This window comes from Cetorhinus maximus, chromosome 28 (assembly GCF_964194155.1).
Source record: "Cetorhinus maximus chromosome 28, sCetMax3.hap1.1, whole genome shotgun sequence".
Lineage (NCBI taxonomy): Eukaryota > Metazoa > Chordata > Chondrichthyes > Lamniformes > Cetorhinidae > Cetorhinus > Cetorhinus maximus.
This window is the reverse complement of record NC_135906.1, coordinates 26,954,859-26,970,880: the sequence shown is the minus strand read 5'-3', so window position 1 is coordinate 26,970,880 and position 16,022 is coordinate 26,954,859. Positions and strand designations below refer to the sequence as shown.

Below are 16,022 nucleotides of genomic sequence, written 5' to 3'. Positions count from 1 at the left end.
GAGTGGGCTTTTCCAAGGGCATTGTTCTGGGTTTGAAGTCACATGTAGGCCAGGCGAGGATGGTAGATTTCCTTCCTTAAAGGAGATTTGTGAACCAGGTGAGTTTTTACAATTTAGAATCGTTTCCTGATCACCATTACTAAGACTAGCATGATATTCCATTTTCATTAATTGAATTTAAATCCCACTAGCTACAAATAAGGATTTCAGGCAGTTAAAACTGCTGAATAGAGGGCTCATCTGAGGATCCTTTCAATTATTGACCCCGGAGTTTTGTATCTAGCCTACCATCTATGGCAGTTCATTATCATTACATTTGAACATCTCAAGGTGCCTGTATGTTTGTGGTTTTCCACAATCCACAACCCTCATTTGTATGATTGTCTGACCACAACGCAGAAAGACTCGTATCTATATAGGATCCTAGAACAGTACAGGAGGAGGCCATTCAGCCCATCGTGCCACTGCTGTCAGCTCTTTGAAAGAGCTATCCAATTAGTCCCACTCCCATCTCCTTTCCCCATTGCCCTGCAAAATGTTCTCCTTCAAGAATTTATCCTATTGCCTTGAGAAAGATATTATTGAATCTGCTTTGCCCACCAACCTTTTGGGCAATTCCGCTCTCACCACCTCAGGATGGCCCAAGACACTTTCCAGCCAATGGATATCCGTTCAAGTGAAGTCACTGCTGTAATGTAGGAAACATGGCAGACAACTTGTGCACAGTAAGCTCCCACAGACAGCAATTAATTAAATGATAATCTGTTTCACGTGTTGGTTGGGAGATAAATATCGACCAGGACACTGTGGGAACTCCCGTGTTCGTATTCAAAATAGCGCCATGGGATCCTTTGCATCCACCTGTGAGGGCAGACAGGGCCTCATCAGAAAGATGGCACCTCCAACAGGGTAGCACTCCCTCAGTCCTGGAGGGTCAATCAGTATAATCAGCTTAAGTCCCCTCTGATCAGTATGTGTAGTTGTCGGGCTGTCTGCAGATCCAACACAAATCTCCTCCTGGAGAGTTAGCCAGCTCCACAGATCACATTTCAACTCTTTCCTATCCAGGTAAACACTACACAGCATAAAAAAAGGAGTAAAGGTCAATGCCACAGTGATCTCTGCTGCAAGGAGAAATCCATAACCATCAGATGGTGACTAAATCCAGATCGCTTGTGACCCATAAGCCCATAATATTTTCCATTCAGGCGCAAACATGGCACTGAGGGTAAATTCAGCATTCCCACCCTCCCAGTAAGTAGTCCCACTCAGGGAGTGAGATCCATATATGGCAGTAACACAGCCCGAGCCATCCTCCCTTCAAGGGCCTTTGGTTCCTCCCTCCTAACTCCATTTTCTAGCCACTGACTCCATCCCTTTCTCTGGTGACTGTCTGAACCTGAAAGAGACTATTTGCAACCTTGGTGTCACATTTGAGCTTCCAACCTCACTAAAACCGCTTATCCACCTCCTTAGCATCACCCAAGTCCTCCCCTGCCTCAGCTTATCTGCTGCTGACATCCTGATTCATGCCTCTGTGACCTCTCTAGACGTGACTATTTCAACGTACCCCTGGTCTCCCATATTCTACCTTCCACAAACGTGAGGTCTTCCAATGCTCTGCTGTCCGTGTTCTAGCTCACAACAGGTTCTCTTCAACCTTAAACCCCTCTGCTCGCTGACCAACATTGGCTTCCGGTTAAGCAGGGCCTCGATTATAAAATTCCTATCCTTATTTTCAAATCCCTCCATGCTAGCCTCACATCTCTCTATCTCTGTAACCTCCTCCAGCCTACAACCTTGCAAGGTCTCTGCGTTCCTCCAATTCTGCCTGATTTTAATCACTCCACAGTTGGCAGCCATACCTTCAGCTGCCTACTAGGCCCCAAGCTCTGGGATCTCTACCTCTCTCTTCCTTTAGGATGACCCTTTAAACTCCTCTTTGACCAAGATTTTGGCCATCTGTGGCTCAATGTCAAATTTTGCTCCATAATGCTCCTGAGAAGCTCCTTGGGACATCTTATTATGTCAAAGGTGCTATATAAATACAATTTGTTGGTATCGTGTGACCTCAACACTGTGACAGAACTAAATTCTCACTTAGTCATTTGATAGTACAGAACTTGAATGTTGCTGAAAGAAAAAAGAGACATGTCAAAGCTTTTAATCTTGCACTCATCAGGACACATCGCAAGAATACTGGTACAAGGGGAAAACAACAATTTATACTGTATGTGAAGAGAGTGCTGATTTATTGGAAAGTGGACTCTAACTGGTAGCGGCGTTGCCATGATAATTATCCAGTGATGGTAACTTACAGTTAACTGCCAAGCATTGCTTGAAAGTTAAAGCAGACAGCTTGACCTTGATTGGTCAAGGCATTGCTCTGAGGAATGACACAGCAAATGGCTGTCACTTATTTTGTTTAGCTGTTATAGTAGCGACCATTGCTAATCCAAGGCAGTTCAGACGTGTGCCTGTTAATTCAGTTCTTATGTGCTGCTACCCAGATGCAGTTCCAACCACTTCACAATTATTCAGCAGAAACAATTGAACAAAATGAACAGAACAGTTTCAAAGTTAATTACCATCCTTTTAGTAGCAGAAAATTAAAAAGGAATTTAATTTTCTCCTCAGCCCTCCTCTAATCCTGAAGACTTTTCTCTTTGCTAGATTATGGATAACATATAGAAAGCCCCTCAGAGAAATTACGCTATTAATATTTATGTATAGAATTTAAATTGCAAGGAGACAAATTGTTGCTTTTGTTCTGTAGGCCTGCAGAGGGCACTCCAGTTGGCTTTGGCCAACTAATCCTATTGAAAACTAGCAAATTGGAGTCTGCTGGTGTGAACCGATGAGGTCATAGAGAGAGTGAAACCGGATCTGTGAAAGTGGATAACATGCACATGAGTCAAACAACGACTCTGATATTTCTAACTGTAATCAAGAGGATAATAAACAGAGCCAGCCACAAAACACACCCATGAACATAGTAAACCACTTAAATGATGACAACTCTCCCCCAGCAATGTTTCCCTTTCTACCAGGTCTTATTTTACAGGGAAGTGATAAGAGGTACGAGGAAACAGTAAAATGAATAAGAGAATGAAATAGACTGGGGTCAATGGAGAGGTGTGTCACAGTCCCATTAACGGAATGCATTGATTTTGAAATTGGGGTATTGCTAGTTTTGTTGTTTGATTAGCTCCTTGAGCCTGTTCTGCCATTCGATGAGAACATGATTTGCACCTTGGCTCCATTTACTCTGTTGTGTGTCCAAAGAAAAATCTGTCCATTTCAATCTTGAAAGTTCCATTTGTCCCCCAGCATCCAGTTATTTGCGGTTGGGTGGGGGGTGTGTAGGGGGGGGGGGCGAGGGGGGGAAGGGGCAAGGGGTTTCTACCATCCTTAGTGTGTGAGGGATGCTTCCCGTTTCCCCCCCTGAATGGCTTAAGCTCTAATTTTAGGATCATGGCCCCTCGTTCTTGATGGGAGCATCAGAGGAAATGATTTCCCTATCAAAACATTTGGCATTCCTTGATTGAATCACCCTTCCATCTTCCACACTCAAGGAACTGTGAGCCAAGCAACCTGCCCTCATGAGTTGACCCTCCAAGCCGTGGTATCATTCCACTGAATCTGCACTGCTTCCCCTCCAAGGTCAATCCATCTTTTCTGAGGTATGGTGCTCAGAACTGAACACAGTTCTCCAGGTGGGGCCTGACTGATACCCTATACAATTGAAATGTACCTTCCCCTGCTTTATAAACTGGCTCCCTCAAGATAAAGGCCCACATTCCATTAGTGGTTTTGACTGTTATTTTTGTACCTGTCTACTGTCTTTCAATGGCTTAGAACAAAACAAATGGGGATGTGCTGAGGCGTTAACAAATCAGTAATTTTCACTGTGCAAGCCCATTGTTGTGCTTTTGAGTTCTCAATCTCCAATTTCTCTTCCTTCCTCCCCAGTAGACAGGGCAGTATAACAAAATGCTCAGCTCTTGAACTATACTACACCCCTTTCCCGCCAAACTAAACCTCTCCCTCAGTCGCCAAGTATATCTCTTTCACCTTTTCCACTCCCCTCCCCACCCCCAGCATCCTCATGCTGCCCAAAGGTGACATCACTTGCAGACATGAAGTCAGCTTCCACATGTACACTGACAGCACCCAGCTTTACCTCTCCCCACTCTCTCGTCTGACCCCCTCCATACCTCCACGATTGATCATACCTCCCTACACTGCTCATTATTTCCGGCTATGGTTCACATCCTTGGTGTCCTATTTGACCCCCGCTTCCCATCTTATTTCCTCTCTATCACAAAAATCTGCTACTCCCTACCCTCTTTATCAAGGTTTGCATACGCCTGTAAACAGAGCTCATCTGCTGCTGAGTCCCTCATCCCTGCCAGTCGCTTCTACGCTCAACTTTATTTTTAATCTTGGGATTTGGGAATCACTGACAACTTAGCCCCTCAAAGCTTCCGATTTAAAATTTCTTATTCCCTCCCTGTCCTCGAGGTGGCAGGTCTTTCATTGGATTGCTGCAGTCCATCAGGAGATGGCAAAGCCACAGTGCTCTTATTGGGGGGTTCCAGGATTTTAACTCAATGTTGAAGGAACAGGATAGATAGCCAAGTCATGACTATTCCTATGCTGTCCTTGCTGATCTTCCATGCTCCATAAACTTCAGCTCATCCAAGGCTCTCTGGACCATATCCTAACCCGTACCAAGCCCCTCTCACCTATGACACCTTACCTCGTGGACCTACATGTGCTCCCAAACTCTCAATGTCGCCAATTTAAAATTCTCATCCTTGTGTTTAAATCCTTTGAAATCTTTACTCCTCACTATTCCTGGAATTTCCTCTCACTTTGCAACTCCCCCCCCCACCCCGCACCACACCCCCCAACACCCCCACACCCATTCCTCAAACTCTGGCCTTTTGTTCACCCCTTCACCCCAGATTGCCAGCTGTGTCTTCAGTTGCCAAGACCCCATAACCTGGAGTTCCCTCACTAATCCTTTCACTTCTCCACCTTTAAGACCCTCCTTAAAAGTCAGCTCTTTCACCAAATTTTTCATCTTCCCACCTAACACCTCCTTCATTGGCTCAACACCCTGGGTCGTTTTTCTATGTTATAAGTGCTACATACCTAAAAATAAGTTATTGTGATTATCAGTTGGCCAGTACAACACAGAACAAGAATTTTCAATTCATTCTTGGGCATTACTGATAAGGCTGGCATTTATTGCCCATCCCTCTGAATCAGAAGATTGTGGTTCAAGACCCACTCCAGGAGCCAAGCACAAAACTCTAGGCTGACCCTCCAGTGCAGTACTGCAGGAGTGCTGTATTGTTGGAGCTGCTGCCTTTCAGATGAGACATTATTTTGAAGAAGAGGGAGGAGTTTTCACTGGTGTTCTGGCCAACATTTATCCCTCAGACAACACCACAAAAACAAACAGATGATCTGGTCATTATTACATTGCTGCTTGTGGGATCTTGCTGTGTGCAAATTGGCTGTCATGTTCCTATATTGCAACAGTGGCAACACTTCAGAAGTACCTCACTGGCTGCAAAAAGCACTTTTGGACTCTTGAAATCATACAAGGTGCTATATAAATTCAAGTGTTATCTTATTTGATACAATTTAGGTATCTTCAGGTAGGAGCCAATGAGGACTAATGGTTGTTTCCTAACTAGACAGAATATTACTTTAAATTACCTTGAGAGAGTAGGGCAAGGGAATACATGTTAAAATTAGTAAAAGGCAAATTTAAGCCTAATATCACAAATGTTTCAAACAAGGCCTGGTCAAGATGTGGAATCGACTCCTGGATAAAGTCATATGGCCAAGAATCACTGAAGAACTAACTGGATGCTGCAAAGTGTAGCTATAAACATATCATCAGGGAGAAGAATTAAAAATCTCCATCTCCCTTTGTGCAAATTAAAAAGTGCAAAGATCAGCTTAAAACTATGTACAGCAACGTACAATGTCATTCCTTCAGTCCATTCTCTTACTTCGGTTACCTGGGGTGTGAGGGGCTGAATGCTTTTCCTTATTCCAAAGGCTGAGAGGGAAGATGAGAGATTTCTTCACATTGAAGGTCATCATGACCTGGGATGCACTACCTAAAAATCTGGTAAAATCAGATCCCATAATCATTCCCACTGGGGACCAGGACTTGATGAGGACTATTTGCAGGGTTATGGGGAAAAAAAAGCTGGTGTGTGGGATCAAATTGGACATGTCTTTCAAAGAGCTAGCAGAGGCAAGAGGGGCCAAATGGCCTCTTTCTATGATTAAAAAGAAAACTTGCACTTACCTAAGGGCATTTCACATCAGCCCACCCCAAAGTACTTAGTAGCCAATTAAATACTTTTGAAGTGTAGTCGCTGTTGTAATGCAGCCAATTCTGCGCACAGCAAGATCCCACAGTGGACAATGTGCGCGTTTTGCGCTGTGAGATTCTATATATTGTGAGCTCATGCAGAACATTCTGGCTTCCACGTCGATTGGGGTTCAATGTACCCCAGGTAATATGTGACCAACCTGGGGGGACATTGTCTGAGGGAGGAAACTGGGTCAATTGATTTTCAAAGAGTTCCAGAGGGTGGGAGACCAATCAATCCCCCCTCCTGGCTCTGAATGGGGGTGGGGGGCACAATGCAGAAAGGGGAGGGGGGGTGAGCTGGGTCATCAGTGAGACGCCTCTGAGGAGGTTGAGAGGTCCCCCTCTAGATGGTGCTGTGAGTGAAGGCAACAGGACACCTGAAGCAATGACGAATTAGGGCAGAGACCAGCCTCCAGCTCCCTAGTGTGAGTCAGCGCAGTACCTGGATCCGAAAGCCGGCAAGAAAGGAGGCAGGAGGCGGTGGTGGGGCAAAGGCAAGGAGGGGATAAAGTGAAATGAGAGCTCTTTCTCCAAGCATGGTCAGCGGCTCCTACTCAACACGCCCGGGGAGGCGAAGCTAAACAGAGAGGAGGGACCAGCCCTTTCCGCAGAAAGACAGAGACACAGCAGCATTTCCAGGAGGTGGGAAAAATATCTTTACTGGCTCGACTTGCCCGGTTTTTGCCACCCCTCCACACTGCGGATGGCCGCCCTTTCCTCCTGCTAGGGTAGATGTGGATGAAATGAGGAAGACTTTCCTTGTCCCGGAGATCAAGCCTTTGGATCAGTACGATTTCTCAAGAGCCAAGATCGCAGGAAGCCTCTCGTGGCTCCTGTCCAAGTCCTATGGATCAGGTACATGATTGTTCTGGGAGCCTGTTCTCTTATTGTTTGAGTGGGAGGGAGGGAGAGGGAGGGAGAGTGAACAGAGAAATCTCTCCTGGTTTTTTTTCCTTTGGCTGTTGTAATGCGCAACCGGAAGATGGTCTCATTAAAACAAAACTAGCGGCATTGAACCCTTGTCCTGCAGTCCCTGAACTCCGAGTTTAGGGTAGAATGTGGGGGGAAATCCCATTTTTATTTCCTCCCCAAAGAAAAAACATTTGCTTGTTTTTTTTTAAGGTACCTTTAATTTGCTTTCTCCCTCCCTCCTCTCCCTGTACAGTGAATAAATTGGAAGCTCATTTTCTCTGGGTCTTGTGTGACTGGGACCCTCGGCTGCGCTGGTGTTTGATTTATGGGCCATTGTTAACCAGTGCTCCCGAATCCCGGTTCCAGACCATCATTCGGGCTGGATGAATCCAAGACACACACACAAAAAAAAAGACCCACTCATTGTTCAGATCAGCCTCGAACCGTGCGTTTGCGATGCGTTATTGATCTAATGCATTCAGGGGCTGAACCATTTAATTAAACTGGTTAAGAGGATTAAGAAGCAGCCCTGAGCTGGGTTGGTGTGTGTATGTGTGTGTGTCTATCTGTCTGTGTGTCTGTCTCTGTCTCTCTCTCTCCTCGGGCTGGCTGGGTGAATTTAAATGGCCGTATTTATTTATTTGTTTCTTTATTTGGCGAAGAAAAGGCGCTTGTTGACAGGGAATTAAAATGAAATAAACCCATGAACGCATTTCCCTGATATTTTTTTTAAAAAGGGGGCAGGTCCCAATGTGTAATTGCAAGAACGCGACCTGGGTGTCGGTTTCACCTGGTGAAATTGACAGCCGGTCGGGTGAGAGGCGAGCGGGATTATAATGGGGTTAGTGCCCCCCCAATCCCAATCCCAACCCCAAACCCAATCCCATTCGAGTGACAATAATGGACATTTATTTTAATCCCATTTTCCGGGCCCGACCCTTGGTTATTTTGACACTAGGTGATATCATGTTATTGTTTAAGGAGGAAAAAAGAAATGACATGGAAAAATTGTACTTTGATCGTGACTCAAGCCAATTGTGTAACCAGTTAGGCGAGGTCAACTTGCTCTCTCCTTCTCAAGTGTTGCTTTGTTTTATTTATTTTTTTCATGCCTGGATATCTGCAGCAATGTGTTTTTTTAAAAGTAGTTTTTTTCATGTCCTTGGTAAAATATGTTTTTCAGGGCTTGTAGAATAAAACGTGTTGGGGGCGGGTGGTGTTTAGGTGGGTTGTGATTCATGGGAGGATCTGTACAGGGAGAGTGAGTCTGTGTAAGGTTTACAGTTGACTGTGGGGGTGGGGTGGATGGTCCCTGGATTAGATAGCTGCTGGTAAATCATCCCCTCTTGTTTGGCTTTGATTTTTTTAAAGCCTTTCCTATTCGAGTTGGAGAAAGAAGGAGGGGGGGGGGGTCAGTCTTTAACTGACATTGAGCATCTAACACACGGCCCTTGAGGGGGTGACGATGCTTTCAGACAAGGTTATTGATTTGCATTGTTGTTGCAGAAGGTTTATGGGTAAAATTGCAGATCAACCATGATCCAACTGGATGGCAGAGCAGGCTCCAGAGGCCTACTCCTGTCCTAGGTGACAGTGCACAAGCTGTGTGTGTGTGTGCCTGGTATCCTCTAATGACTCAAGTCAGTAAATCAGGGTTTGCTTTGTGATCCAGTATGTATTTTCCCTTGTACCTTACAAGAGACATATATATTTTAAGAGCCCAGTGAGATATTAGACCTTGCTAAATGTTGTGATATTAAAAGAGAGTTAGGTTTTTGTGGTGAAAAGCAGTAATATGTTCTGGCCAAGATTCTGAGGGAATCCCCTCATTAACAAGGTGTCAGGCCTTCAGAAAAATGGATCTAAATCTTGGATACAAATAATTGTGAAGTGGCATCTCTGACATGTAGTCTGGCCGATTGCTCCACTACAGGTATTTTTGATATGCCTGGGAGTATAAATTTGCACTGTAGAGGAAATGGGGACTTAGCCCTGTTCTTGGACCTTTAACTGCACACAAGGAGCTGATTGCCAGCATATTAACGTTTAGTTTTGACCAAGCTTGCGCATATCTAAGTGTGAGGGAGGGTTTTTAACCAATCTCGACTGGGCCAAGGCTTGGTTTGCAGTCGATTGCATGTGACCTTAGTATCCCTGGAGCGTTTATGCTTGAAGATGTTCTTTGAGGCTTTCAGTGGTCCATGTAATTGCCAAGCTGATGTGGTGTTGAGGTTGATCAGCTGTAACTGGTTATCAGGAAGTATGATGGAGGCCGGGGAATTGGACCCATTAATGTTAGAACTCACTCGCTGGTGCCATAGCAAGGTGGCAGGCTTGAAACTTAGGAAGCTTGTGGACTGACTGGTTTAGATATAGAAGACCCGACATCTTGTTATATGCTTTGGTTCAAGAACATAACCTAACTTAATGTTTAATTTCATCACTGTTTTGAATTTGGCTTTAAATATATATATATATATATATATGTGTATATTAGCCAAGTGGTCTGTCTTGCCTTGAAAATCTGTCATTTGAAATTTAAGCGACGTGGTCAATCATGATATGCTTTGATAAACATGGTTTCCCTTTGCATCCAAGTACAAATCAATGTAGACAGAAAATAGGTGCAACACAATCAGTTCGAATTCCTCTCTGTGAAACAGTCAGAAGCCTATTTGGGCCTGATCTCAAAAGTTCAAGATCTGACCCTAGCGTTTTCTGAATTCCCTCTTCTCCACCTGCCCTCGAGTTGAAAAGGGTTTACTTGCTGCTTCAAGCTTTGTCCTCTCGCACTGACCTTCCTTCCTCACCTTGCTGTCTGTTGCTCCTGTCCCGTTTCAATAGTCCACTCTGGCCTTGGCAAGTGACTTTCCTGTAGGAGCTGGGTCAGGTCTCATTCCTCAGTGTTGGTCAGTGTCTCTATTGGATCACAGTGAGGCCATATCAAGGTAGAGCAGAGTGGGTTGCTCGGCCTTTGTGTCTCTCACACCTGCTTAGCACACAGAAGCAGGCAAGAACAAAGCAGTATTGTATCAGAAAAGACAGTTGGTCCTGTTGTGTACAAGTTTCCAGAGAGCAAGTGGGAACTTTGTACAAATGGTCTTGACAGTCGGTACAAAATGTTTTGTCTGTGATTTTTGAGCTGTTTTAGTTTTGGTTGAAGGAGGGATGAGTGTATTTGACTCAGCTTTGGATAGGCGCAGATATTCGTGTATAAATTTTAAAATTTAAATGAGGCCTTATTCACCCAAACCAAGCCAGAGTTGGACTGAACTTTTGAGACCAGCCGACCCCAAACATACCAAACTTCTTGTCTGTCAGACAAGCTGTCCATGTTGGTCTCCGTTGGTTCCATGGATCGTGTGAGATAAGCGGTTGAAGGAGAATGGGATTGAAGGGTATTGTGATGAAATTGTATAGATTGGGGTTAATGCATCAAAAAAAACAACTGTCTGTTTTTGTTTGGGTGATGCTGACAAGGCCATGTTGACCGTCCAGTGCTAGTTGCTCTCTGAAGATGGTGCCGGGCTTTCTTAATACATCGTGATTGCATATAATGTCCTAACTCGCACCAAGTCCATTTGCTTATCACCTCTGTTTGCTGATGTAATTGCCTCCTGGTCAAGAAATTGTCATCCTTTGTTTCCAAATCCCTCCGTGGCCTCAGCCCACCCTATCTCTAATTTCCTGCAGCCCTACAATCCTCTGAGGTATCTGCGCTCCTCCAATCTTGGCCTGTTGTGCGTCCCTGATGTTAATCGCTCCACCTATGCTGGCTGTGTGGGCCTTAATTTCAGTAATTTTCTCCCTACACCTATCTGCCTCTCTACCTTGCTTTCCTCCTTTTAAGGCACCCCTGAAAACCTACCTCTCTGAGCTAATATCTCTTTATGTGGCTCAGTGTCGTTTTGTTTTATAATGCTGCTTCCTGTGAGGTGCCTGAAGTGCCATATAAGTTCTTGTATAACTGAATGATTTGTTCAACTTCAAATGACGTTGAGAATTAGCTTAGTAGACGAGTTACGTGTAGATCAGATGGGGCACGGGAGGTGGGTTTGTTTTCCAGAGGGGGAATGTTGGTGAGTCAGAGCTTTGCAACAATTCTGCAACTTGTGTGGTCATATTCTGTGCAGCCCACTTATTTCTAAATTTATTGACTTCAGTTTGTCAACCTCTATGCTTGCTCAGTACCATAACCGCTATACTTTTGTACCCTGTGGGAATAATAGTTCTTCTTTTCCCCTAATTTTTAATGAATGATTGCGTAGCAAATGAGCTTTGAGATCATGTTAAGTTATTTGTTGTCTTGTCTATTTATGGTGATAGAAGAATTGTAAAGGTGGTGGGTGGAATCCAATGATCGCAGATGAACGTCGCCTAAAATTTTGTTAATATATTCATTCATGGGATGTGGGCGTCGCTGGCTAGGCCAGCATTTATTGCCCATCCCTAATTGCCCTTGAGAAGGTGGTGGTGAGCTGCCTCCTTGAACCGCTGCAGTCCGTGTGGTGTAGGTACACCCACAGTGCTGTTAGGGAGGGAGTTCCAGGATTTTGACCCAGCGACAGTGAAGGAACGGTGATATATTTCCAAGTCAGGGTGGTGAGTGACATGGAGGGGATTTTCCAGGTGGTGGTGTTCCCATTTGTCTGCTGCCCTTGTCCTTCTAGATTGGTAGTGGTCGTGGGTTTGGAAGGTGCTGTTGAAGGAAGCTTGGTGTGTTTCTGCAGCAGGTATTGTGCCAGAATTCTTGTTCTTGAAGCAGAGAAGGTTAAAGGGAGAATTAAAAAAGGTGCTCGAAATCATGAGGGATTTTGAGGGAGTAAATAAGGAGACTTGGTTTCTGGTCCAGGAGGGTCAGTAACCGAAGGGCACAGATGTAAGGTAGTTGGCAAAAGAGCTGGGGGAGATGAGGATTTGCTTCACCGGAATGAGTTATGATCTGGAATGCAATACCTGAAAGGGTGGTAGAAGCAGATTCAGCAGTAACCTCCAAAGCAAATTGGATAATACTTAAAGGGGAAACACTTGCAGGTCTGTGGTGGGGAGGGGGGTTGCGGGGATAAATAGATGTCTCTTTAAAAAAAAGGCTGGCACTGGCTTGCTGGCCTGAATGACCTCTCCCTGTGATTCTATGATAATTAGATTTCCTGGTTAATGAAGACACAGTGTTACTGCCAATCGCTAATATGCACTGTATCTAATCATTGTGTTTTTAATTCTTGAAAGATGGCTTCAGAGTCTGATTGTGAGAATGAATATGAGAGGTGATTGGTCTGGTCCACTTCCATCATCATGTTACTTGTGCAAATTGCTCCACTGAGAGGAACATGTTCTTGGGCAAAAACTTTGTCACGATGTCTTCAGGGGGAAAAAACAAACTGTCTTAAAGTAAGTGTTAGTCAGTGGATTTATTCTTGCTTCTGTATAATTTAAGGAACTCAAGCTAGCCTAAGACAGGTTCTATATTTAGAAAGCTGGGGTGAAGGGGGAGCAGATCCAATTACTCCTGGTGCACTCCCTGAAAGTAGATTTCAAACCATCTTATCGCAGATATGTCCTCCAAAAGGCTGAGTTTTGGTTTGAGGGAAACTTGGGGAGAGATCTTAATTGTTGGGAATGACCCTGAGTAAAATCAATTGGGGAAGTGTCTTGATGAATATTTTTCTTCCTGCCCCTGCACCTCGAATGATTGAGGGGTGAGTTGGGGGCTGGGTAGGTATCATCTGGTGATTTTGTTAAAGATTTGTTGAGGACAGTGAAAGTTTCTTGGAGGGAGGAGACCTCTCTGTACTGAGATCCTACAAGAAATGAAAAGCATCAATTAAAATCCACTGGATAAAGTTAGTCCATTGCCCCAGAAATGGGTTTAGGGAATTAATCCTGATACAAAGGTTCTTTCTATTTTGTTACTGCATTTGAAGAATGTTAACTGATCCTCTATTCAGCATTTTATGATCAAATACCAGGACTGAGTGTAGTGAGGCCACACTTGTGACCATTCCCTTTTCCCATGTGGTCACCACTCTGGCTTTAGCTGTCTTGCACGCTGTCCACAGTCTGTTCTCTCACGGACTACTACAACAACAAATTGTATTTCTATAGCATCCTGAATGTAGTAAAATGACTCAAGGAGAGTCATGAGTGATTATCAAAACAAAGTTTGATACCGAGCTACCTCTTTTAGGTAGCCTAGAGCTAATTTCAGAAATAGACTCCATTTTATGGTATCCTGATGCCTATAAGAATTTGTACTACATCAATCAATGGTATGTTCGGTGCTCTTGGAAGATTTCCTACTGCTTATGAATTATCCCGCTTGCCTCTACCTAGAGCATTTGAATTATTCAGGCCTCTTTTTAATCCTTGAAAATCAGTCTTGTTTAGTCTTCCCTGACCTGCAGAAGCAGGATTTGACTGCAGTTGGGCTTTGATTACATTCGTGGAACTGTAGCATTTTACAGCACAGAGTGAAGCCATTTAGCTTCTTGCTCCTGTGCTGGCTTTCTGAAGGGCTATTCACTTGGACTTGTTCCCATGCTGTTGAACTTTTTATTTTTCAAATTGCTTTTGAAAAGGGAGATGGAAAGTTATTCAGAGTTCTTCCACCATTTCTCGCGATGGCGAATTCTGCATCCTTACTCTGTGTTACTCTTGAGTTTATATTTTTTTAGAAGAAGCTTTTAGACAGTTTTTCATTTAGTGATCTTAAATTTATACCTTCTAATTAATGACTTGGTGACCAGCGGAAATAATTTTCCCCTTATTTACCTCTTCAAATCCCTTCGTAATATCAATCTTTTTATTCTAATTAAAAGAACCCCAGTTTCAAGTGATTGAATTCAGTCCCCCATCATTATGCAACTGGTATACGTGGCTATTTGAAATGTAATTGTAACACCAGGAAATCCATCCTTTTTACACCAAACAATTTCTATCTCTGTGCCTTCTCCAGCCCTCCACGGCTGCAATAATTCTGACTGACTTTACAAAACAAAGAATTCAGATGTCCTCCTAATTACTGTTCACCTTTAGTTCGGTTTTTCACTCTCTCTCAAAATGGGCAAGGTATTTCGCTACCCTCGTCACGTCCCTCTAATAATAATTTAGTATAATTACTGCCTGTGGGCAAAGGAGTCGATGAATTGTGGGAAGGCATTAAGCAACAAAAGAAAGCCATTGGTTTGTTGTTTTTTTTCTAAATTAAACCAGTAATCTTGATTTGAATGGTAAATTGAACTAACCAGAGACTGTTTTGAGACTATTGAACAGAGCTTACTCCTTGATGCTCCTTAAATCAGCGAGTGTGTTTGTTACTAATAGCAATATTCTGTAATGTTTCATGTATCTGAATCACATCAAGGTACATAGACTTCAAATGTAGTCTAACCTCATTCTCAGTTGCATTGTCTCCTGCTCATTCTTTCTCAAGACATCAAAATTTTGGAATTCCTTATCCTGAATGCCTCTCCACACCTGGAGTCTTTCTTTTCAACGAGCTTCAGCCTGTTAAAACTAACGGTAGCCACCACCTACATCCTTTTGTCTGTTACACATATATATTGTCTAATTTATCTTCTCTCCTCATTCAGTCACCCTTTTCAGTGTTGGTGGAGACCTGTGCTGAAAGCCCCGGCCATCCTACTTGGCTTCTCAATTTGGACAAATGTTTATTTTGATCCTGTTGAGTTGAGATCACCCGGCACCTCTTGCGATTGCCTTGATTCTGTTTCAATCGATTCTTTATCTCGTTGGAGGATGAGTTCTCGTCAAAAGTCCTCAATCAATAAACTCAAAAGTTCCTGGCCAGTGTCGTCCTCTTGGTGGTTGGTGGGAGTGGGTTGTGGAATGGTCGGTAAGTGAGGTTCAAGCAGAAGTGGCGGTGGAAGATTGTACCCAACACTGCCCTCAGTAATACTATGTCTGAATACCAGGGGAGCGTTGTGGAACACCTAACTGTTGATGTTGCTCGTGACTGGTTCATAAATGGAATCTGGAAGAGTAGCAATTTCATTGTGAGGAAACCTGGGTTTTTTAATTTTAATTTGTTTTTTTGAGGCAAATGCTAACTAAAACACCCTGAACTGAAAGGGAAACAGAACAGGTAAACATAGAAAGGAAACTAATCCTCCTAGTTTCTAAGAAAGCAAAGTAAGGCTTGGAAACCCAAGTCTCTGGTAAACTGAATTTGTTTGCAAGATATAAAAGGACACAGATCAGTCCAAGCTGGGCAGTGGCAGTCGATGAGTCCACTGGTGCCGTACTAGCAAGCTGAAGAAGACCAAGGCTAGATCCAGAAGTTGAGAATAAGCAAAGATATAGTTGCTGCAGCTGTTTCTGTTCCTCAAAGATGGTATTGGATCTATATCACCCAGACCGAGGTGAGCAGGTTTTGCAGATGTCTTCCATTTGTGATGAAGACTATGTCTGTGGAGTTCTGGTTTGTTGTGTGCTGCTTCAGCTGGGGATCAGACTAGCTCCTAGGAGGAGAGGAGCTTAAATTCCTCGTGAGAAAGAGGGAGTTTGAAGGACTGTGATTGATTGAGTGTGGGTGTGTGGAGTAGTGATATCTTGATGCACAACAGCTTGCATTTATATCGTGCCTTCGTCGTGAGGACCATTGTCAAGTTTGACACTAAGCCACATAAGAATCTATTAGGACTGGTGACCATCAAAGTGATAGGTTTTGCGTGTTAACTGGATC

At 43.8% G+C, this 16,022-nt stretch overlaps 2 protein-coding genes across 5 annotated transcripts in view; one reads left to right on the top strand and one right to left on the bottom strand.

Annotated features, from left to right (window-relative positions):
* LOC144668964 (sialic acid-binding Ig-like lectin 12) overlaps positions 1–6,179 on the bottom strand; it is a 34,958-nt gene extending 28,779 nt beyond the window's left edge. For 2 of the 3 annotated variants that reach the window (XR_013573571.1, XM_078531472.1), the window contains exon 1: positions 6,042–6,179. Coding sequence is in view for 1 of the 3 variants with exons in the window: in XM_078531472.1 (XP_078387598.1) it covers positions 6,042–6,177 (136 nt within the window). In the remaining 2 variants the exon portion in view is untranslated. Of the gene's footprint in view, positions 1–1,865; positions 2,128–6,041 lie in introns of those variants that run through there. The other variant, XM_078531474.1, reaches the window with a different exon arrangement.
* Positions 6,180–6,828: 649 nt separating this feature from the next.
* camsap3 (calmodulin regulated spectrin-associated protein family, member 3) overlaps positions 6,829–16,022 on the top strand; it is a 190,793-nt gene continuing 181,599 nt past the window's right edge. The window contains exon 1 of one of the 2 annotated variants that reach the window (XM_078531469.1): positions 6,829–7,261. In XM_078531469.1, coding sequence (XP_078387595.1) covers positions 7,150–7,261 — 112 coding nt within the window. In that variant the 5' untranslated portion in view covers positions 6,829–7,149. The remainder of the gene's footprint in view (positions 7,262–16,022) is intronic. The other variant, XM_078531470.1, reaches the window with a different exon arrangement.